The sequence below is a fragment of the Danio rerio genome, chromosome 13 (assembly GCF_052040795.2).
Source record: "Danio rerio strain M-AB ecotype USA chromosome 13, GRCz13ab, whole genome shotgun sequence".
NCBI classification, from domain to species: domain Eukaryota; kingdom Metazoa; phylum Chordata; class Actinopteri; order Cypriniformes; family Danionidae; genus Danio; species Danio rerio.
The window spans coordinates 44,716,898-44,742,880 of record NC_141033.1 but is presented as its reverse complement, the minus strand read 5'-3'; the positions used below and the strand labels follow the sequence as shown (position 1 = coordinate 44,742,880).

Here is a 25,983-nt window from a genome sequence, read left to right as displayed (position 1 = left end):
AAAGCACTATACAAATAAAGCTGAATTGAATTGAATGAATTTAGCCTAATTTTTATTTTACATGGGGATTGCTGTAGCAAAGCAATGCTTTATGACTCTGTTGAGTATCCTTGTCGAAATCTGATAACTATTGCTCAGTAATAGCTATAAAAAAGTCACCAGATTTGCAAAATGAAGCTTTCAAAATATATTTACAGTGCAATTTTATGGCTTAAACATGTATACGCAAAAATGGTTCCACAGGTTGAAGATTGACAGTAATAGGGGGATGATCTGTTACTCTTCATGTATAGCACAAAATAGTTTAAAAAAAATGTATTTAGCACTTTTAGACATTTCCAGTGGTATATAGTTCATCATTATTAGATTAGAATTTAATTGCAAAAATAGTAAACTTCCCGCTAAGGAGAAGGTGACATTTAAGGGGATTTGAAACAAATATTTAACACAAAATTAACACACGTTTTTTTAAACCTTTGACCTTCTAGTAGCTTAAATATATGACTTGATGAAACAAAATAATAACTTAGACAGTTGTTTATTGATTTATTTATTTCATATTTAGCTTCACAACGTAAAAACATATATGCGTCAGGTATTTATGCCTTAAAGATCTGGTAGTGTGGTTAATGAAACTGTCAGTATAAATATATCTGTGCGTGTATGAGGTTGTGATGAGAACACCATATATGTTTGGAGAAAGGTACACATTATCACACTTAGTTTTGTATATTGTTGTAGATGTCGTGCCCGAACAACAGTACACAGTAAAAGCCTAATTTTCATCTCCATGTATAACATCAGTGTCTATGCATGCTAAAACTTAACTTAAAAGGCACAACGGCTGTGTGTCAATCGCATTATTTGTTTGCAAAAGAAGGTCTGCAAGACTTTCTGAAGCAAAAACTTACTCTGCAAAACAAAGTTCAGGTTTTTCAGTTCAGTATTGCCATATGTTTAATGGCTCAAGTTGAATAAATTCCCTTATTTCAGTCTCTTTGTGAAAGTCATAGCTTAAGATACTGGTTTATTCATGATATTCAGTACATCATCCAAAATGGACGGGCCCAAGTCAAGTTCGAGGGAGAAAAGTGATCCTGTGATTTGTGGCAGCGATTCCTGTGACTGGCTTTTGCTTTTGGAGATTTCAAAGTCCGAATCGCAGAGACGACCCTCTTCCACACCGCTATCTCTGTCCGCCCAGTCGCCCTTAATGCTGAACATATCCTGTTCATACTGGAAGACAGAGTCGCCGTTGTTACCATTGTTAAAGTTTCCATTGGCATCACCGTTCCCATTAACGAAGACGGACAAAAACGTTTCAAGCTCTTTTTCACTGCTGTGCATCTTTTTCATACAAGACTTCTCGTTCATCTCCATGCGGTCGATCATTGGTTCGTCCTCCTCTGGGACAGGGCTGGGGTCGCTCCTGAAAATGCTGATGGACTGAAGCAGAGTCTCCATCTGCAGGATTTCCAGATCTTCAGAACCGGCTGGAGGAGTGGATGGCTCAGACATGTTATCATGGGTCATGGGAAACACGGTGGTGGAGATCATTGGTAGTGTCAGTGCTTGGCTTCCACCAATAGTTGGGAGCGAGATTGCATTCTTCAAAACTGGCGATGGAGTTTCGACATAAGATGCGTCAGATGCGCTGTTAGCTCTTGTGAATTCACCATGAAGGCCATATTGAGGTCTAACACGACCTCCTTTTCCTGGTAGGAGCTCAAAATTTCCTTGCAGGAACGACATGTCACCGAAGGCATCGCATTCACCACCTTTTCCAATGTGAATCGTGTGACGAAAGTCCCCAAGAGGTGGGCTGATCATATCCGGGGACAAAATGTCCCTCAGACGACATTTCTTTCCCTTCTTACTGTAGTTAGATTTCAGGTAGATGGGTGTTTTGGCTGGCATGCCTGCTGTAGAGTCCAGTGGGTATGGAGAGGAACAGGAAACACTCTGGAAGTTCAGATGTCCTCAGTTTTGTGATGACCTTCTGGAGTCTTGCAGTTAAAGAGCAGGGGTTACATTCTCAGAGAGCAGCTGTTTTAAATGTATCTCAAATCCTCGCTGAAGGTAATCCAGACCCAGTAATTCAATTATTGCCCTTTACCTGAAAAGATGAAAAAAATATTTAGTTTTCTTTGTGCTCAACATCAAAAACGTTTATTACATCCAATTGACGCATTTGATTCATTTAAATGTTCAAGTCAGTTTCACATGTATCTGAATGTAGTCTGTGGAATCTACGAAGGAGATCCATTCATCTGGGCAGTTGATAAAGGTTTGCTAAGTTACTGATTAATTGACAGGCGGTTGATTAAAACGTTAAAGCAAAAAAATAAAAACAGTATACTATATCCTGTGTACAAGCCACAGTTGATAGATTGATTTTGCTTAGATGTGGATACAGGATCATGTAATTCAATTGAGACATGTCAACTTGTCTACCATTATGGAGCAGTCTAGGTTTTATCACTCACACTACAAAAAAAAAAACTATGATTTTTATTTAAATAACTACAATATTGAACACCCTCTGGTTGTAAAAATCATAGAATTTTACTTCTCAAAAGAAATGGGATGACCTCTTACAGATGAAAAAGTGTTCATTTATTTGTGTGTGTTTTTTAAATGAACCCTTGTGTGCTGTTGGTGATGTTTTCATCCACTCTGGGGTGATTTTGAGTCTTAAATTGGCCACAACCTTCACTGTGTTTAACAAAATGGAATGATTTTTGCATGCAAAGATGGAATTAGACATCTGGTGGTGCAAATCGAGTGAACAACATGGTGCAAATTGGGGGTTTTGTGTTTGACGCACTTCAGACTGCAAAAGAAAGTGGGAGCAAACATCTAACAAATGGAGCAATGAAACAGAAAGAAAAGCTAGCTGTTTACAATGATGGAGATTGGTTCAAGGTTGACGGATGCTGGATGTGAACGAATTGAAGGACATCATTTTTTACATGTGTGGCTTGTATTATGATGTGTGTCAAATTGATAAATGGTTTAGCTCCCTGCAGTTAGAAAACGCTTCTCTGCCATTGACGAGTTCTATGGCAATGTGTGTTTTTAGGTGTATTACACTAGGGGAAGCCCTAACGCATGTTTTGAATGAGGTACAGTGGAAGTCAGAATTATTTTCCCCCCTGTTTATTTTTCCCCCAATTTCTGTTTAACGGAGAGCAGAGTTTTTTTTTTCAACACTTTTCTAATCATAATAGTTTTAATAACTCAATTCTAATGACTGATTTATTTTATCTTTGTCATGATGACAGTAAATAATATTTTACTAGACATTTTTCAAGACATTTCCATACAGCTTAAAGTAAAAGTTTAACTAGGTTAATTAGGTTAACTAGGCAGGTTAGGGTAATTAGGCAAGTTATTGTATAATGATGGTTTGTTCTGGAACGTCTTAAAAAGTTAGTCCAGAGGGGATAATAATTTTGACCTTAAAATGGTATATAAAAAATTTAAAACTGCTTTTTAATCTAGGCGAAATAAAATAAATAAGACTTTTTCTAGAAGAAAAAATATTATAAGATATACTGTGAAATTGTTCTTGCTCTGTTAAACATAATTTGGGAAATATTTAAAAAAAGAAAAGGAAAAAAATCCAAAGTGGGGCTAATAATTCTGACTTAAACTGTATATGATGACAGATGCTCCAGGTAGTAGGGCTGAGTGATTAATCGAAATGTAATCGAAATCGACATTCAGAACCAATTAGTAGATTTATTTTTTCCAGGTCAATTTTTTTCAATTACTTAACCATACAGTGTGTGGAGTCACGTGACCCTGCTCTGTTTTTTTTTACTTTTGTGTTATTTTGCACTGCATTGACGATGACTGACAGCTGTGCCAGAGATGCCTCAAGATGGCATATTTTTTATTCCAATAAATTGTAATGACTGTTTACATTAAATCATTTGTTTACAGAAGATGCAAGAAATGCACTGTTAGAAATATTATTTACAGGATATGCAAGAGTTATTTTATTTAGAAGAGATACGGCTTATTTTCTACTTTAAATATGACAAACACAGAAAATATTTTATTTTGTTTCCAAGAGTGCAAGTTACTTATTTTCACTTTTTTTAAAGAAAAAAGTGACTTCATTTTAGGCAATGTATGTTTTAATTTAATTTGCTCAACATTGATGATCAATAAATAATCCTTGATAGTAAATATGTGAGCGTATTTGCTGTACAAAACCTGTCAGTGAGCTATGAGGCCAAATAAATAAAAGAATTGTTCATTAATCCCAATCGAGTAAAATATTCAGTTAATCGAGATATCTGAGAAAGAGAAAGTAAGATTGTGGATAAAAAGAAGAGTTATACAACCTTCCTTTGGCTTAATCACTACAAGTTTAGGTCTGTTAAAGAAGCTTTATGTCAATGTATCAGATTGCACACCTAAGGCTACCTAATATTGTAAATAAGATATCATATATATAATTTTTTTATATTTATATATTTTTGTTAATCACAAAATTGTCCGCAAATTTCTGGGAATTACCACTACAAAATCAGTAATTTTTATCGGAAAGAATCACAAAAAAATCATGAAAAACTATGGGGTCTGATTTGTAAGTGATTGGTAAGGTGTTCTGCTGAGAAAACACTTCATAGAAATGTACATATATATATATATATATATATACACACACAGACTGACTGTCATACAGACAGACAGAGAGGTGATCTACATCTAAAAATGTTGATTTTACAAAACAAGAATAATCATAAAATCTATTATTGTTTGTTTTAAAATGTGTGTTTACATGTTATAATTAACCCCACGTGAGTCAAGAAGCTTTACAGATAAAGAAGGGATTTCTAGAGATAAAGTAGAAACAGCAGAGTGTTTGGAGAGGCTTAGAGAGAGGAGGACTGGGACTGACTGATAGGAGAAAGAGAGAGAGAAGGGGGTAACCACATCATAAGAGAGAAACTTCTTGACCATTTATGGACATATTTCCTTTTGAGAGGCCTTAAACACTGACCCTCACCGACAGACTGCAAACAATCACTAAAGCAGCGACCGGGCCACGGCTAGCCAAATATGTACGACTGAAAAAACATGCACATTCCCTTGGCAGCAGAACTCAACATCCTCTCGCTCCTTTAAGACCTGCTTCAATAAACCGTTCAAGACCCGGGGCTTTTCTCATTCCTACTGAGAAGCTGTATCTATGGTGATTAAACAACACAAAGGTGATACAAGCAAACTTCTGTCATAACACTCCTAAAATATGTGACAGATTTATTTCAAACGATGTATTAACCTTTAAAAGAACAGTAAAAAAAAAAAAAATGAAAATACTGTTAATTTACCCATTTTTCAGGTAAGCTGAAAAATCTACTTTTCAAGCTGTTTGAACAGACGTGTGTGTAGGCATAGTGTATAGACCATCATATTGGGGTGATAGAAACACACCAAGTGCTTTACAATTGGTGGACCGATTGGAGCCGTTTTGAGATTGACCGCAACTTGACGTAGGAGTGCGGTCCCCCCGCCCACCAATATTGATTGACCCGTGTGCATTACCATATCCTCAGTTTGTTGTTTCATGTTCGCTGTTTTCAGCATGTGAGTCAAAGCGATACCACCAAAGGAATACCCTTTCTCTATTTTAGGATGTAAGGCTCCTTGGGCTCAACACAAGAGCCTTCATCGTCTAATTATATTTTACATTTAGTGGCCATTTGCGCTGAACATGCAGTGAATGCAACATATTGGGACTCAGGCCATTAAAAACAGCTGATCCACCGAGTCTTTCAGCACTCTCTCTGAAAACACTCGATTGATCTCGGCTGGCGATCAACATTCACCAAGTGATAGCTCTCATTGGCACCATTGTTTGTAACTTTTGGTGGGTTTGCAAACCTGTGTACTTCCTTAAACTTCAGCCGTTTGCATTTCCCACGGACACAGAAGCTCCCTGTCATCTCAACTAGGTGCGGCTGTGAAGTGTGAGCGCGTTGCCTCACGTGCACGTCTCTCCATTGGAAATAAAGAACTTGCTTTAGTTATAGCCTCAGTCAAAGTTAATCCACTGTGTGAGGTTATTAATCTCGGTGTACAAGCTCAGAGCTTTAAATTAGCACACAGTTGGCATAACTTTGTTTAGTTGTCAAAGTTTTGATCCGAGCAGAAACACGGTGTTGAGAAGCCGTTAATATTAGCCGTGACCAATTAAAGCGAGGTTAATAGTAAAACCGGTTAATCATTACATCCCTATACGGATGGCGCATGCATCGTTACATAGCGGCTGTAAAACTATACAAAGACACAAATGATTACTACTTAGTCTTCCACTCTGAAACCACTCTGACACATTCTGACACTCTAGGAATATTGATTCCTAAACAGTACTCTCTGCATAGTCTGTGTCTGGGTCGAACATGTATGGCTGAATGCTGGTCCTCTCACTCATGTTGCTTCTCTCTGTCTGCCTGTCTGTTGCCATACACAAAGCGAGGGAGCTCTTGGCTCCGCCCCCTTAAGTTTAGCGGGAAGTACAAGCTAATATTCATGTGAAGCAACACACCCTTAAAACAACAACCTGTGTACACATCCCCAAAATGACACTTTTTAACACATTATAATAAAAAAAAACTCTGAACTGTGTTTTGAACTGAACCTAAACTGGCACACTTAGAATTAAATCTTTAAAAAGGGGTAAACTAGGTGCCCTTTGAAATTGTAGTCATTCATAACATGAATTAGTGGCTACCAGCACTTTTATATGAATTACATAAACATGCGGCGAGGCAGTAGTTAGTGCTGTCGCTTAACAGCAAGAAGGTCGCTGGGTTGCTGGTTCGAACCTTGGCTCAGTTGGCTTCAGCCCCACCCTGTTATTTACTTGTTTGTTTAATTTTTTGGCTTCTGTTTTTGTCTACCTTCTGGAACCGTTTTTCATTGGACTCGAACCTTGTTGTTGTGGTCAACAGAAAAGGAAGAAGGAAAGGTGTCATACCGCACAGCGGTCATTTTAAAAATGAAATGCAGCCATACATATTACTGGCTACATAATTCACACATCTCTAGAAATGCATATAGGGTTACATTTCAGAATGAGCCTGTGTTGTTTACTCCTCTCTTTTGCTTAAACCTGCAGTCTCTACTTTCATTGTACTTCATTAGCCAATCAACACAGACAAAAAATTGTCCTGAAAAAATGTCAGCTTATAGAACAACCCCAAGACACAAATCATTACACGCAATGACCCAGAGACTATTTACTGTAGATGCAGGTCACTAATGAAAAGATGAAATTGTCAAAACAATCTTTAAATAGTGTAGTGCATTAAATGCACTACAGAATTTAACATTTTCACACACAGGCACAAATTGCATGTAAAAGCATCAGCCTTTTACAGAGTAATACTTACTAATCTTGAGTAATTTAAGACTACTTTTACTCACACTTTAAGCAATATTTACAGCAGATACTTTTACCTCACTTGCAATACATTTTTGGTTAAGTAATGGTAGTTTTGGGCATCACGGTGGCGCAGTGGGTCGCACGATCGCCTTACAGTAAGATTGTCGCTGGTTTAAGCCTCGGATGGGTCAGTTGGCATTTCTGTGTGGAGTTTGCATGTTCTCCCTGTGTTGACGTCACATTCCAAAGACATGTGCTATAGAGGAATTGAATAAAATAAATTGGCCATAGTTTATGTGTGTGAATGGGATTCTATGGGTTCCTAGGGATAGGTTGCAGCTGGAAGGGCATCTGTTGCGTAAAACATGCTGGAAAAGTTGGCGGGTTATTCCACTGTGGCAACCCCAGATTAATAAAGGGACTTAGCCAAAAAGAAAACGAATGAATGAATGAATAAATGAATGAATTAATGAATTAATGAATGAATGAATGAATGAATGAATGTTTTTATTTCCAGTGCTCTCCACCACTGTCTAAATGTTTTGAAGTTTCAGTGGCTACAGTAAAAGTCAGAATTTGCCAGATGTATGAATAATTTCGGGTTTGACTGTAAAGAAAGATGTCACCTACATCTTAGAAGTCTTGATGGTGAGAAATTTACAGCACATTTTCTTTTTGTGAGTGAACCGTCCCTTTAACCATCTCAGTCCTGCAAAAGAAGAAATAAATCAGGGGAGTGGCCTTCACAAACGTATAGCCAATCAGAAACTCTCTCTTCATATGCTTAACTGATATGCTAAACAATCATGCCTATATACAAACTAAATACAAACAGGTGTATTTAGTCACATTAATTCATTTTTAGAAGTCTTTATATTAAATGTCTGATTCTAAAAATAATGCACAAAAATATCTGTGTGACATATCAGCCTATTAAAGGATTAGCTCACCCAAAAATGAAAATTCTGTCATCAATTTCTCACACTGATGTCATTATAGTCCCCTGAAACGTTTGTTCAACTTCAGAACACAAATTAAGATATTCTGAAACATTCAATGTCCAGAAAGGTACCAACAACATTGTCAAAACATTAATTATGTGTTTTCAGCAGTTCAGCTATAAAAAAAAAAAAAAAAAAGTATTTTCTCGACAGTGTTAGTTACTGTGTACTGAACACGGTTATTAGAGAAGAAACTGTTCTGAAACTAAACCGTTTGTGTGTGTGTGTGTGTGTGGATGCAAAAGTATTCTCATAAGTCATAATAAACAAGTTATTTTTTATTTTCACGTGACAATTGAAAATGTCATTTTTCTTTCAAGAGATACTAGTTGTTTTTCACTTTGATGTGGAAAATGCTTTCTATTGTATAAGGAAATTAGCTTTTTACATAACTGAAATGTGACCTTTTTAATCACAAGATGTCTTCATTTTGAGCAATGTGTGCTTTGATTTCAGTTTGAAGTATTCATCAAATTACAATAAATTGTTTGTTTCCTTCAACTATTGTATTATTACAAAGAGTAGTAGTAGTAGTTTAGCACATTTGTACAACACAGCATTCCCTAACAGTGCTGAACATAATCAACACTAATAAAATGACAAATTGCAAAAGTTAAAGCAAGAAGATGCAATTTCAGAAGTTTTCAAATGTCTAATGTGAGGTGGAAGCTTATCCCAGCACTTTGCAGCAATAAATAAATACTAATAAAAAAAGATATAGTTTAGTAATCAAAATCGAAGTAAAGTTTTCAATAAATCAAGGATTTGATTTCAGATACACCGAAGGCACATGGATCATTTTGAACAGGGGTGCCCAAACTTTTTCTTATGAAGGGCCAAAAACCAAACTTGATCGAGGCTATAGTAAGCCAAAGGTAAATTCCATGGGTAATTTCCTAATTTATTTAATAGTATTTAAAAATAACTAGAAAACATTGCTTAATATTAACCAATATGGCGTAATTCTTTAACATTTAATAATCTAACTTATTACAGTAAATACAAAAACAAAATCTTTATTTATATCAGAATGGAATTACATTCGTTTTTGCCTTGATTTGCTCTCTGATGTCTTCTGCATAGTCCTCTGTCTGTCGAGTGATATTTTTTCAATTAAAAAAACCATCACACTTTACAATAAGGTTCATTAGTTAATGTTAGTTAATGAATTTACTAACATGAACAAACAATGAAAAATACATTTGCTACTATATTTGTTCATGTTAGTAAACGTTACTTAATGAAAATACAGTAGTTCATTGTTAGTTCATGTTAACTCATGGTGCCTTAACTAATGGTAACGAGCATTGACTTGGATGTTAATAATGCATGTTCAATTATGATTAATAAATGCTGTACATGTGTTGTTCATTATTAGTTCATGTTAGTAAATGCATTAACTAATGAACCTTATTGTAAAGTGTTACCAAAAAACCTGATTCAACATTTCATTACAGTTAGTTTTTTTTTTTTTTTTGTAGCTTAGCAATGAAACAAACAAAAAATGTCAAATTAGAAATGATGATCTCTCTTAAAGGCATTCGCCCCAACCTTCTCCATCCTTCTCACTGTCTTCTCAGATTGATTGGTGGGCCAAATCAAATGTTACAATGGAACAACTTTGGTCGCAAACCCTACTTTGGGCATCCCTGTTTTTTGACTGTGTTTTTGTCTCCTTTCTGAACGAGAGCTTTAAAATGTCTTTATTTGTGTTTTGTAGATCAACAAAGGTTTCACGGGATTAAAATAACACAATGGACAGTAATTAATGACAGACTTTTTATTTTTGGGTGAACTGCCCCTCTAAAAAACCCTGACGTTATCATTTCATAACATGGAGCCAGCGCAATATTTAAGATTATAAGACAGTCTGAGCGATGTCACAGCTCGGTGATCTACATCTCCTAAAGCTCCTGATAGAGACAGCAAAGGGAGGACACTGTTTACAAAACACTAGAAATTCCATTTTCTCAGAATACACAGCTCTCCTTAGGTAACGTCCTAACAAATCACAGAGCTGATAAACTGCAGGAGTAAGATGAAAGTTAAGCTGGAGTACAGTATATGACAATGATGTGGTCTGTTTGAGTCTGTATCAATGACATTATTCTGCTCATCTCTTATCCCCCCCGGCTCAGAGGTCGCTGTGTGAGTTCATAGGCCTTTAAAAGCATTTTTGGACACTGATGCAGTGAAACACAAATAAACCTCACTGGCGCTCTAAACGGAAGACTATTTTTAAACGTGACAAGCATCATCGGGATGGCTGAAGAATGCGTGGCTGCATGAGTGTGTCTGTGATAGAGGAAAATATCTCTGTGTGTGTTTGTGTGTGTGTGTGTGTGTGTGTGTGTGAGTGAGAGACATTTGGTCCCCACAAGTATAGCAATGGCAGTAAATTTTGACCTTGTGGAAATATACATATTACTTTGTACCATACTATATTGGTATTTTAGTACATGCATAAAAAAAGAAATATTTCTACAAGTTTAAAATTTACAGACATTGTTATACTTGTGAGGACATTTGGAAAATTGACATGTACCCACAAGTATAGACGTAGGCAAAATATATATATATTTTTTTACCCCATGAAGCAAAAGGCTCATAAATCACACAGAATAAAGTTTTTTAAAATGCTGATGATTTGCTGTGTTTTCAATGATGCTTTAGGGGGTATGGGGATATAATAAGCAGTATGCATAGTATAAAAATCCTAACCTCAATTGGTAGTCCCCATACAGATAGCTGTACTAGTGTGTGTGTGTGCTTGTGTGTATCATATAATCTATATTATATATATTATAATATATATATATATATATATATATATATATATATATATATATATATATATATATATATATATATATATATATATAATTTTTTTTAATATTCTGTGAAATTTATTTAAATTTGTGAATTAAAAATGGGTTTTACTCCAAATGTTTTTTAATGAATGAAATTTAACCAAAAATATTAATATGCATTTAAATATTAGTATTGTTAGTTTTTATAATAATATTAATACTATATTTTTTATTTACTGATTTTAAAGATTTTCAATTAAATATTGTCTGCTGTCTTATACATATATATATATATATATATATATATATATATATATATATATATATATATATATATATATATATATATATATATATATATATATATATATATATAACATTTATTATTATTTATTTTGTATTATTTTTCATTTATTATCATTTATTTTGTATTATTTTTCATATATTATTTTAGAGATCAAATATAGTGTGCTGTTATGGCATGATCATAGCAGCAGGTGTGTGAACCCATCGACCAGCTAAAATAAATCTCAAAGCGAAGCCCAAATAATGCTAATGTTAGGTCAAGGGGTTATAAGGTTAAGGTTAATGCTATGGTTAGTCAACTAAAACCCTAGCAGGTGTGAGGTATCCCAATAATTCGGCCAATGTCATGACACATTAAACAACAACAAACAACGCCATTCAATTCAGCAATCAACAATCATGCTGAGATTTCGAAGTAGGGCAGCTGCCTCTTACACCCTCTTAATAGGGGTTTATCTCAGGGCCATATCCTGCCTTCGTTTACAGTCTGGAATGAGTCCAGGGGGCAAATGTTGCACATCCAAGTGGCCTGACGCCCCTTTAGATGCTGAGATGAATCTGTCTACTTCCCCCCTTTTCCCAGGGGGACCCGAGTCATCAGCACACACCCCTCAGAAGTGCATGTCAGCGGGTCTGCAGTGTGTTGGATGTCTGACAGATCCAATAACCTGAATACTGGGCTATAGCTAATAATAATGGAAGAACATAGGAGTGAATTGGTAGAAAATTATGATGTTATTTTCTCTCCCTAGTGTTGTTTTTAACCCAGAATAGATTTCTTTTTTAAAAGGAGGGGGAAAAAAGCATTACATTTCAAAGAATGTTTAGGGAGCAAGAAAATGACTTTAGCTGCTTGTTCAAGCTACCTATAAAAAATAAGTTGAACACAATTCTTAAGATTTTTTGGCACAACCTAATTGCATTATGTTAAATCCACTCAGATTTGTAAAACAAACTATTTAGTTAACTTAATTGATTTGTGTTGGGATAACATAAAGGAATTGTGTGGAACCCAGCATTTATATGTTGACTGATTGGACCATATTCTTGAAATAAACTATATTTTGTTCAAGAGCTGTGCAATATGAATATATATTTATATTGTATAGAAAAAATAAGAAGTCTATTATTTAATATTATGCTCCATTGTTTTATCATCGTGTCACAAAATACATTGTTAATGCATAATAATCATAATACTTTTTCATAGTTTTATATGAAAGCAATATTACACATTACATACACAGAACAAACGTGAAAAACAGGAATGTGAAAAAGTTGCAACCTTAAAAGTACAATATTTAGATTTTGCATTTATTTAGTGATTTATTTTTATTTTTATGTTGGACCTGTAATCATTAGTTTAGGAAAAGAGTGAAATATTTTATTCATATTTATATCATATTTCAAATTTTTTTTTATCCAATTTCCAAGTTCTAAACAATACTTAACTATAACGTATCTTTTACTCATAAAGTGAGTAAAAACTTATAACTTATATATATATATATATATCCTTATCAGGATACGAGATGACTTATATTGTGATTTGAGAAAAAGGAAAGTCATATAATTATAGATTGACACTAAGGGCCCTATCATACACCCAGTACAATATTGCGCAAGACATGTATGGCGTGATTTGTTGCTATTTTCAGACCAGTGCAGCAGTAATTTTCATGTTTTTGCGCAAAGTTGTTTAAATAGCAAATCCATTTGCACCACTTTGTAGACTCATGGGTGTGCTGGTCTGAAAAGGAGGTGTGTTAAGGTGCATTGCTGGCACATTTCTATTTTGAGGAACTGAAATAGACCGCGCCATAGACCTACTAAAAGCTGGTCTAAAGTCCAGTGCAGAGCGCATTTTTAATGCGCCTATGCAGGTCCAAACACTTACACATTGCTTAATACACACACAAAAATCTTTACATATAAAAAAGATTAATGTTACAAAACATTGGGGCTGATTTCAGATTTCATGATTTTCAAAGTAGTCGAGTCATGGATGATTTCAATCTGCATGACTATCTGGGTCAGCTTTCTGTCAGTGCTGTGCTTACACTGTAGGATGGATCGGCGACGGGGTTTCACACTGCATCACTTCAAAATAGAAAGAATCGCAGAAGACTGTGTCCAAACTTGTTCAACTTTTTTTATTGCTCAGATGCTCACATCAGACAGACACGAGTGCTCCAGCCAAATTTCCACTAGTTTTTCTCCATTTCTTGAATCTAAATAAACTGATATTGAGCAATTTTAACTTCTCCCCCAACCTCCCGCTGGCCTGCAGGTACTCATACTAGTGGATGCTGCTCTCTCATTAGCAAATGTTATTTTCAATTAGAACACATTTCACATGGCATGATTTGAATCATGACAGCTCCAGATATTAGCATGCCAAAAATCTCACAGGCGTCGGTGACTCATTGCCGATTCTCTCAAATCTCATCCTTAATAGTTTACATCCTTAATAGTTGTGATTGTTACTCAGATAAATGAGCATCGATTTGCCTGTGATATCAGGCATTTGTCTGCGATTTCTCAAAACCTGTCGGCGAGTCCAAATCAGGACTCAGCAGTCAAAACTCGGCATAAGTCAAAATTCCATTTGATATTAATAATATTAATTATAATTAATAATTTATAATTAATTATAAAATAATTATAATAAACACATTATAATTAATTAATAATTACAATTAATAATACAGAATGAGTTTGGGGGAAAAAATGGAAAAGCAAGGATAAACTGCTACTAAAAGTGCACCAAATGTGCCACAATTAAGAGAAACATTGCACCAGAAACTAAAATAGCAGATTGAGTTTAGGGTTAGGGCTTAAAACATTGAGATTTGAACTGCCATCCTAGAATCAAATAAAACAGTTTGCTACCATACTGTAAACAGAAGCTTGTCATGCTTGCCCTGTCTCCTAGTTCTTCAGATTACTCCACTGGAACTGTGGACTTAAAAATATGGCACTCCTGTGCGAGGCTCTTTAAAAGTGTTGAAATGGGAGTATAATGGTCATGCACATCTATCCAATGTATATTTACATTAAAAAAGTATGGAAAATTTGCTCATTGGAATGCACTGAATGGCCCAAAAGAATAGCCATAGACACTAAGTTTGGAATGACGTGAGAAAAATCTAACTAATGAGACCAAATAAGCAAATTAAGACAAGAAAATTGAAGAAAATAGCCATACAAGCCAGACTGGGACTGAACTAGACAGACTGAATATGACTGAGTGTGTTAAACGAAGATGAAAGGTGTCAAAGTGTCTAAATGTGGCATCTGGAATGAGACAAAATAAGACTAAGGGCCTGTTCACACGTGAGGTTTGGTTCTCTCATTTCATTTCATCTGAACAAAAAAAAGTAATTGAGATAGGAAGCAGGTTTCCGGTGTCTATATTGCAACTATATATGAAGAGGAAACTATATACTATGAACAAATGGAAAAAGAAATGTTTGCTGGAGCATTAAGTCATTTTTGTGATTACATCCTTTTGACTGTTTTTGGTTTGTTCCATTCATATTTAAGCAGGTCGAAATGAATCTTTTCAGGGGTTTTTTTTAAGCAGGGTTTACAATTAATAAAAAAGGTGCACTATCAGAACAATCTCACTAGTTTTAAATCAATCAAACCTGTGGAGTGTAACACACTTCAAATTAGATTTTACATTTGAAAAATAAAAAAGACCAAGTGGGGGGAGAGGTGAGATCAGAGGCTGCGTTGCAGTGTCCGAATGCGGATATCATTACATGGTGTTGGCACTCAGGAAATAACTCACGTGTGAGTATGTGGGTCACATTATTATTATTAGAGCCAGTGATCTAAACAAGTGCAATGATGGCATTCCCACTGCACACAGAGATGTGTTAAGACTCTCTTCAGCATCGCAACTGCACTTCTTTTAATTCTCCCCCTGACCTATTTTAGCCATAGCCTTTTTTGGCTGAAAAAGAACAGATCAGCCGGTCCTATCCTAAAAGATGCTGTTGCCAGTATGCCATGTTTTCATCCACCTATTTTTATGCGTATGTTGAACTAGCACATGACAAAATGCTATATGTAAACACAAGATGCACATAATAGGATGCTGTTTTTATCTCTTAAAGGGATAGTTCACACACAAAAAAAGAAAATTCTGTCATTTACTTTTTTAATGCAAAATGAGATATTCTGAAGAGTGCTGGAAGCCGGTAGCAACTAGCTATATTTCCATTCAACTATTTTTATTCACATTTTGTACTATCGCATAAAAAATGCTTGATGGAGAGACCAAGATGCAGATCAATTTTGAAAATGCACATATAAGACATATAACATTTTTTATCAGATTACAAAAATTGTGCATAAACTACGATGGAAACGCATTTGCTCAATAGATCCAATATGCGCATCAAAAACGTCATCAAGTTTTTTAACAGCTCAAAAATAGCCAAAAATAGGCATGGTGGGAGAGCATTAACAGACAAACCAGCAGACCGACCACAATGTAAAGTATTTGCAATGCAGTTTTGCTCATTGTAAAAAAAAAAAAAAGTCCATCATCTAAGTGGTTCAATATTTCTATCTCTCAGAACTGTCATGAGCATCTGCACTTCCACAAAAAGCATCTCGAGCCTTATTGCATTTAATTTTCTGAAGCGCAAGCAATTAATCACCCTGTTAGACATTTTATTGCGTTTTTGTGTTAACTTACTGGCAGCACTGTTGCCCCTTTACAGTAACTTACCAGTAAATGTGTTTTACAGTTGTAGGGCCCTTCTGAAATTTCATTTCACAGTAAAATAACCTTGCCGCAACTCCTTTTTAATGGTAAAATACCCGTTACTACATTTTAATTTTACAGTTTGCACAAATGTACTCTTGTTTTACAGTTAATTTTACATTTTGATTTTACAGACAATTTTTACTGTCATGTATTTAAATTTTACACTAGCAGTACAAAAACTTTTATCATTTACAACTGATTTTTGTATATTCCAAACAAGTGACTGTTTTTTTATTAACTGTCTCATTTTTTTCTTCATCTACATGAGCAGTTCTTCATTACTTTGATTAAAGTAGAGTACTACAAGTATGTAGTAAGTTACTGTAAAGGTTTTAAAATGCATATTACAGTAGTGAACTGCAAATAATCTGGTATTTTAAATGGCAGTAAATAACTTTAAAGATTTTAATAACTGTAATAAGTAAATAACTGTATACTGTAGTTTGGTAACACTTTATTTTGATGGTCCATTTGAGGATTGGTAGACTGTCTGCTTAATATCTGTTGATTCTGCTCCTTCAACAGACATTTAACTGACTATAAGAAACTTTGTGAGAACATGTCAACTTACACTAACCCCTAACCCACACCTAACAGTCTACTTATGATCTAGTGAGGATTAGTTGGCATGTAGATGCACTGTATCTTGAATTCAACAAACAGACCATCAAAATAAAGGATGACCTGTAGTTTTTGCAGTAAATAACTGTAAAATTGTGTCTAACAGTGTATATAAGAAATATATTTGTTTGTAATATGTAATGTACAGTCTATATTACAACTGTAAAAGTCTAACAGTGTATATAAGAAATATATTTGTTTGTAATATGTAATGTACAATGTATATTACAACTGTAAAAGTCTAACAGTGTATATAAGAAATATATTTGTTTGTAATATGTAATGTACAATGTATATTACAACTGTAAAAGTCTAACAGTGTATATAAGAAAATGGCCCACAGTGGCATCTCTTACCACACCAAATGTATACGTATATGGCTATGCTTTATGATTCATGCGGTATTTCAGCTTTGCGCATTAGCTTTAGCTCCCGTCTTTGTATGGAAACAGCCAATGATGACGCTGCATTTAAAGTACATCTGCATCCTTTGGCTGCTCTTTTTTACAGGTGCAATCTCCCACAGCTATATGTCTAGCTAATCCCAGCCGGTCAAGCTCTCCTCTCTTGGGTGGTTCGGGGGTTTTTCCTTCTCTTTTGGGTGTTTCAGGCCTAAGCTTTCAATCTTTCAAATTCCTCCGACCACAAACGACCCTGTTGGACAATGTTCTAAATGATTAAAGGCAAAAACCGCACTCGGCCCAATTTGAGGTTTCCAGTGTGTTACATAAAGCAACCCCTAATTACACTCTGGGTTTTGTTGCCGCTTTTGGAGGAACCAGGGTGGAGCGAGGTCTCTTTCGCCTCAGCTTCGTGCTTTTTACACCCTGTCATCCACCTTCAAGGCTTCTGTTTTCAAGCTGCTGTTGTCTTTGGCGTGCTGCATGCTATCCAAGTCTGTTGGACGCAGGAATGTATCCGAGGAATTTCAGAAGCTCTGGTCAAGCAGTCGAAGAAGAAGAACCAGGTGTCGGATTGCCTTGCGCTTCTCGGCCCATGTTTTGTGGTGCGAGGGAATTTGCTCAACATTTTCTGCAGCGCCAGATCTCGCATATTGTAATGACAGCCATGTGCAAGCGGTTTCACAAGACTAACTAGCAAATAACAGCCACATGGTAGATGAGTTTGACAATTTCTCAATCTCATGTTATCTGTTGGAGGATTGCACTCGAGAATCACACCGTATGAGTGTATGCATGTCTACACTGTTAACAGTTTACTGTAGGATCTACAGTAACTTACTGGCAGCAATTACAGCTAAAATACTGTATTTACTTGCTGTAGATGCTTTTACAGTATATCTTTACTGTAAAATATACACTCATTTTCATAATGCAAGTTTAAAATACAGTAACACACTGCATAACTGTCCTACAGTAAAATACAGTTCATATTACAGTTAAATACTATTTAATTTACAAAAAATATTAACAGTAAACACATATGCTGATATTCATTATGATAATTTTAATGCACAATATTGATATCATGATCACTTCAAAATATCATACATGGTTATTTATTATTATTTAATCTTTTAGAGTGTTTTTAATTAATATTCATAGCAGTGCCAAATAACTAGAGACTTAATTGGTTAATCAGCTTAACAGTTCAAACATGAACATTGTCACATGTAAATCTGGCCTATACATGCTGAAATATTAATTGGAAGTTCTATTCATTGTACATTAACACGGCGCAATAAGGCTCCAATAATTAACATTAGTTAATTTAACTGTCACTGACAAGTATAAGTGATGTTAACCTCTTAGTTAATGCCTAATAACACATTAAATTCAAAGTCGTAATCTCATTACAGGTCATCTGTGTTAAATAGTAAAATTCTGTTGTATTTTGTAAATAATATTAACATAGTAACTAACAGGTCTGTCTTTTTCTCTATTGATTTGAATGAGATAGCTAACGTTTACTTTGAGACTTTACTGTAAAGTGTTGCCAATTGTACTGTAGTAATAATGCAATACATTAATTTTATATATTGTTTTCTTAATATCCTATTTAAAATAATGAGTAATAAGACTTCATTGTGAAGTGTTACCAATTGTACTTTACCTTTAGTTTTGCAATTTAATTTGCATTGGTTTACTCTGCACAAGTACAGTACTCAGCATATACTGTATGAGTACACCCCATTTTGAAAATGAATTTATTTCACAGTAAATATGGGTAATATATATTGGTTCATTGGAACAAAACTGATTTTTAAACATATATTTAATAAAATAATATTTTATTCACAGAACACTTTTAGAAATGAAAGAAAATACATTAATTTTGCAAAAAAAAAAAAAAAAACCTACAACATTTCAAGAAAATTGTATATTTTATTGTTTCTCTTGATTTTTGCTAATTTTGAAAATTTTATTTTCGTATTTTATCTTAACATAAGCTCCAGATTTGGCTTTAGTACTGACTTATCTAATGTATAGGCACAAAAATAATACTGTAGAGCTTATTTTCTATAAACCTATAGAAAATATTGATTTACCTGAGAGATTTGTGGGGGGTGTACTCAGATATGCTGAGCACTGTAAATACAATAATGCAATACATTAAGTTTATATTATTTTGTTATTATTCTATTTATAGTAATGAGTTTTCATTGTAAAGTGTTACCAATTGTACTTTACAATCCTATGCAAATGAATCTAGTTGAAACATATGTTTACTCTAAACATGTAAATGCAATAATGCAATACAAGGTTAAAGTTTTTTGTGCAGCTTAGTTTAATATCATGAGAATATCCAGCCTGGTCTCACGAGGAAACGTAAGTATTTAACGTTTTGTCAGTTTAGTGGCTAATTGTAATGTCATATACAAGCTTAATTGCAACCAGAAAATCTGATGCACACACGTAAGCCTATGCATGTCATTTTTAAGCCATTTGTTTCATGCATACAGTATGCCATGCTAGAAATCCATTTTTACCTGCAAATGAATGGTTCCTTGTTATCCTCACTTTGCAGTTGCCGTCCTGAAGGTGTCTTGACCTAAACTGTTAGTCAGCTTCTGGGTGGTGCAGTGTGTTGCCGTTTTGGTCTCCTCTCTCTCACTCTCTCCCTCTCCTCTCTGTCTCGCTCTTTCTGCCCTTGAGGGTTTGCTTCTCGCAGGCAGGACGTCTGCTGGACAGCTGTTTCAGAATTCTTCCTCTGAAGCGGTGCAGCGTGTCTCTGCTTTGCTTTGCTCCTCCTTTCTCCGCCTGCAGCACCTGTCCCTGCCTGTCTGCGGCGTTGAAATCCAATTCTCTGGTCTTCTGAAACCCCGACCCGCCGGAGCTTCGGCAGTATTTCCTGGAGAGACAGACAGCGCTCAGTCACGGGAGGACGACAAAAACCAAGAGTGTGTGGAATCTCTCCTACTGTGGAAGAAATACACCATCCCTCCTCTCCCTTTTTTTATCTTCTCGCTCTCCACCTTCTTCCTCACACTCCTCTCTCTCTCTCTCACACACATTTTTTTTCATTCTATCTCAGTTTTCACACTCTTTTACCACCTCTGATTTGCTTTTGGTCTCACTTTCTGCATTCTGTTTCTGCCGACCTCAGCATCTCTACTTCATTTGTATGCACAGCATTTACCATTGCTGAATCTGAGAGGTGAAATGCAACCATGCTAGATAGATGTTCACTGTTTGTTGTAAATAAAATAGTATTTAACTGTAATATGAGCTGAATTTTACTGTAGGACAGTTATGCAACATATTACTGTATTTTCAAGTTGCATTGTGAAAATGACTGTATTTTAAAGTAAAGGCATACAGTATTGTAAATACAAATGCAGCAAGATAAATGTTGCTGTAAATGTAAATAAATATAGTATTTTTGCTGTAATTTCTTTACAGTAAGTTACTGTAGATTCTACAGGACACTGTTAACAGTGTGTATATATAGATAAATAGATACTTACCGTACAAGCTGATTCTCTTTTCAGTTGCAGTGTAAACCTCTTTGGAGCTTAATAGAGTGTCGTTGTGCTTTTTTCATTTGTACAGCAAAGACATTTTTTTTACCATTAAAAAAATGCCATTACCATTTCTGAGAGGTGAAATGCAACCATCCTGCTAGATACACAAATGTACTGTTTTTTTGTAAATTAAACAGTATTTAACTGTAATATGAACTAAATTTTAGGGTAGGAAAGTTATGCAATATGTTACTGTATTTAAAAGGAGCATTGTTAAAATGCCTGTATAATTTACAGGAAATAAATACAAGACTGTAAATGCATACATTATACAGCAAGGTAAATGATGCTGTAAATGTAAATGCAGTAGTTTTGCTGCAATTGATTTACAGTAGGCTACTGGTGAACTGAACTGTAATATAAACTGAAGTTTACTGTTGGACAGTTATGCAGCATATTACTGTATTTTAAAGTTGTGTTGTGAAAATTACTGTTTTACAGTAAAGATTTACAGTACTGTAAATGCATATAGAGCAAGGTAAATGGTGGTGTAAATGTAAATACAGTATTTTGCTGTAATTCATTTACAACTGGGTTGGGCTGTCTGGCACGGTCCTCAAATGGTTTAGATCTTACCTTGAAGGTAGAGGTGTCAGTATAGGTGACCATAGGTCGAGGTGGACACCCATGACGTGTGGAGTCCCACAAGGGTCGATTCTGGCACCTCTCCTGTTCAACCTTTACATGCTCCCTCTGAGCCAAATAATGAGAAAGAACCAAATCTCCTACCACAGCTATGCTGATGACACTCAGATCTACCTAGCCTTACTGCCTAATGACTACAGCCCCATTGACACCCTCTGCCAATGCATTGATGAAATGAGCAATTGCATGTGCCAAAACTTTCTTCAGTTAAACAAAGAGAAAACTGAAATGATTGTGTTTGGAAACAAAGATGAGGTTCTCAAGGTAAATGCGTACCTTGGCACTAAAGGTCAAACGACAAAAAATAAGGTCAAGAATCTTGGTGTGACTCTGGAGTTAGATCTGAGTTTCAACAGTCATGTCAAAGCAGTCAGTAAATCAGCATACTATCATCCCAAAAACATAGCAAGAATCAGATGCTTTGTTTCTAGTGAAGATTTAGAAAAACTTGTTCATGCTTTTATCAGCAGCAGGGTGGATTACTGTAATGGACTCCTCACTGGTCTTCCTAAAAAGACAGTCAGACAGTTGCAGCTCATCCAGAACGCTGCAGCCAGAATTCTAACCAGAACCAGAAAATCAGAGCACATCACACCTGTCCTCAGGTCTTTACACTGGCTGCCAGTTACATTCAGAATAGATTTTAAAGTATTATTACTGGTCTATAAATCACTAAATGGCCTAGGACCTAAATACATCACAGATATGCTCACTGAATACAAACCTAACAGATCACTCAGATCATTAGGATCATATAAACTAGAAGTTCCAAGAGTTCAGTCAAAGCAGGGTGAATCGGCTTTTAGCCACTATGCCCCTCGCTGCTGGAATCAGCTTCCAGAAATGATCAGATGTGCTCCAACATTAGGCACATTCAAATCAAGACTGAACACACATCTGTTTAGCTGTGCCTTTACTGAATGAGCACTGTGCTGCGTCCGACAGATTGCACTATCATGTTTTTCTCTTCTTCTTCATTCTTTCATATCACATTTTACCTGTTTTTATGTTTTGTTTTGTTTTTACGCATTTTTATTATTTGTTTTTATTTTTATTTTACTTGTTTCTTTTATTCTTGTTTATGTAAAGCACTTTGAATTGCCATTGTGTATGAAATGTGCTATATAAATAAACTTGCCTTGCCTTACAGTAAGTGACTTGCGAACTGAACTGTAATATGAGCTGAATTTTACTGTAGAATGGTTATGCAGCACATACTGTATTTTGAAGTTGCCTTCTGAAAATTACTTTATTTTAAAGTAAAGATATACTGTAAATACATATACAGCAACATAAATGGTGCTGTAAATGTAAATACAGCATTTTTGCTGTAATTGATTTACAGTAGGTTACTGGCGACCTGAACTGTAATATGAACTGAAATTTAATGTAGGACAGTTATGCAGCATATTACTGTATTGTAAAGTTGAATGGTAAAAATTACTGTATATTTTACTGTAAAATTATACAACGTTGTAAATGCATACATTTTACAGCAAGGTAAATGGTGATGTATGTGTAAATACTGTATTTTTGCTGAAATTGATTTACAGTAAGTTACTGGCGAACTGAACTGTAATATGAACTGAATTTTACTGTAGGTCAGCTATGCAGCATATTACTATATTTTGAAGTTGCACTTTGAAAATTACTGTATTTTACTGTAAAGACATACAGTATCGTAAATACATAAACAGCCAGATAAATGGTCTCGTAAATGTAAATACAGTATTTGGCTGTAATTGATTTACAATAATTACTGCTATATGAACTGAATTGTACTGTTTTACAGTATTTTACAAATTTACAGCTGTAGTGTAAACCTCGGTTGAGCACAATAGAGTCTTGCTTTAGTAATATGGTCTTATTATTGTGCTGTTTACATTTGTTTAGCTAGGATGTTGTTTACCAGAGGCCATTATCAAATCTGAGAGGTGAAATTCAACCATGTTGGAGATAGATAGATAGATAGATAGATGGATGGATGGATGGATGGATGGATGGATGGATGGATAGATGGATTGATGGATGGATGGATGGACAGACGGATGGATAGATAGATAGATAGATAGATAGATAGATAGATAGATGATAGATAGATAGATAGATAGATAGATAGATAGATAGATAGATAGATAGATAGATAGATAGATAGATAGATAGATAGATAGATAGATGATAGATAGATAGATAGATAGATAGATGGATAGATGGATAGATGGATGGATGGATGGACGGACAGATAGATAGATAGATAGATAGATAGATAGATAGATAGATAGATAGATAGATAGATAGATAGATAGATAGATAGATAGATAGATAGATAGATATGGATGGATGGATGGATGGATGGATGGATGAATGGATAGATACTTACAAGCTGATTCTCTTTTCAGCTGCAGTGTAAACATCTGTGGAGATTAATAGGGTCTTACTATAATAATAAGGTCTTATTATTGTGTGGTTTTTATTTGTACAGTACCTGCATTGTTTACCAAAGGCCATTAGCGAATCTGAGAGGTAAAATGCAAACATGCTTTATAGATATAGACAAATAGATACTTACATGTTGATTCTCTTTAAAGCAGCACTGTAAAACTCTATTTTCATTTGTATGCACATCACTTACTAGGCAGAGACCATTACAGAATTTGAGAGGTGATATAGAATCATTCTGGATATAAAATAACAGAGACTTACAAGCTGATTCTCTTTGCGGCTGCAGTGTAGACCTCTGTGGAGCTTACAGTACTGTCACTTCGCCCTCAGCCTAAAATAGGTTTCCTTGGCAACATATAGTGCTCTGCAGTGAACGCACGTTTGACAGGGATTAGGAGGGGGTGCAGAGAGTCTGTCGTACCCCTGTGAATGTGGGTGTGTGGAAGAGTGTGAGAGAGAAAATGGCATAAGCACTATATATAATGAGCTTCCTGCATAGACTGCATTTTCATACTGCATACTCGAGGTGCAAAGTCAGTTCCTAAGATATTCAATATGGAGAGCTTAGTAGTGAACAACACAGGCTTCCATTAAAACAACAAACACATGCTTACTGAAGGAATAAAGGGAGATATTTTAGTTTGGGTACCAATTCTCACTAACTAGTGGCTTATTAGCTGCTTATTAATACGGTGTTGGCTGTTTATTAGTACTTACTGTATATAGTACATATTCTGCATGGTCGTATTTTACATCCTTAATCCTGCCTAATATCTGAACTTAAGTACTACCTTAATAACTATTAAGCAGAAAATGAGTAGTTTGAAGCAAAAGTAAAAAAAAAAAAAAAAGAGGAAAAATTGTACATTTTAGTTGAAGTAAAAACATGTTAAGATGAAGGAGATGCACTACAAGCAAAATATGATGTACCTTAAACTTAGACAGTATTTTAATACATCATATGTGTATTTAATATGAATAACTTATACTCTATATAAAAACGTCATACATTTTTTGAAGCAGTAAACACTCAAAAAAATCAATGATGAAGAAAATGATACACTGAGCATAAAAGATGATTAAACTAAACCTTAAAATAAACGTGTAATCTAAATGAAGTAGTATATTTGTTAGTTTGTATATTAGCAAATTGTTAACAAATGGAAATGAATTTACGGCTGAGCGAGCTTTGCGTCTGGTGCTATTTTTGCGGTTCACAGAATTGCTGGTTATATAGAGCGTTCCAAATCAGTATCTTATGAGCTTCCAGATGAGTTTAGATGCTGCCTTAGAAGGCAACTGCCTATGTAGGTAACAGTCTGCAGTGCAGATCCGGACAAAAAAAATCTTAAAGGGGTTTCTCTTACTATTTATTTGTTGCAGATGCAGATCTATATGACTTTTAGCATCTCTAAAACTCAAGCTGAGATTTTTAGAAAAATAATCAATATTATTTTCAGTTTATTTATGACAAATTGCATTTGTATAATGTTATTATTATCTGGATTATTTATTAAATTATTTATATTTGTCTTAATAAAAACTATTTTAGATTTGTCAGCATGTCAGGTTTTAGAGACAGTTGCATCACCATATGGGGCACAGTAATTGGATATGTGTTTGGATATAGCTCAGTTTTTGACCACACTTTGTTATTATTATTCATTTATTCGTTTGTTGGAAATTCGAACAACAAGTCTTTGCACTTAAACTAAATTAATGAATGAATAAATATGTAGGCTAATGGATGTCTTTAGTGGAGTGCATATAACATTGTTGTCTTATCCACAAAAGTAAAGGAGTTAACATTAAAAGTAAAGAGAAAGTAAAGATTTGGCATCCAGGCCAAATCTGCCCACTGGCCTTTGTCCATCATGGCCATCACCAATCAGCTGGTGTGTGGTGTGCGGTCTGGCGCAAAATGGCTGCCGTCGCGTCATCCAGGTGGATGCTGCACACTGGTGGTGGATGAGGAGATTCCCCCC

At 35.1% G+C, this 25,983-nt stretch overlaps 1 protein-coding gene and 1 long non-coding RNA gene across 4 annotated transcripts in view; one reads left to right on the top strand and one right to left on the bottom strand.

Annotated features, from left to right (window-relative positions):
- Nucleotides 1-25,983, top strand: part of LOC147841176 (uncharacterized) — an 84,765-nt gene that overhangs the window by 42,178 nt on the left and 16,604 nt on the right. The gene's annotated exons all lie outside the window — the stretch shown is intronic.
- Nucleotides 535-19,959, bottom strand: cdc42ep3 (CDC42 effector protein (Rho GTPase binding) 3). 3 transcript variants are annotated; one of them, NM_001004568.2, is given in 3 exon segments: nucleotides 556-2,116; nucleotides 8,036-8,114; nucleotides 19,877-19,956. In NM_001004568.2, a coding segment is annotated over 1 exon segment (903 nt). In that variant the 5' UTR covers nucleotides 1,918-2,116; nucleotides 8,036-8,114; nucleotides 19,877-19,956; the 3' UTR covers nucleotides 556-1,014.

Excerpts from the sequence above, each read along its gene's own strand:
- cdc42ep3 (XM_087277811.1), bottom strand. The coding sequence starts at position 1,917 with ATGCCAGCCAAAACACCCATCTACCTGAAATCTAACTACAGTAAGAAG.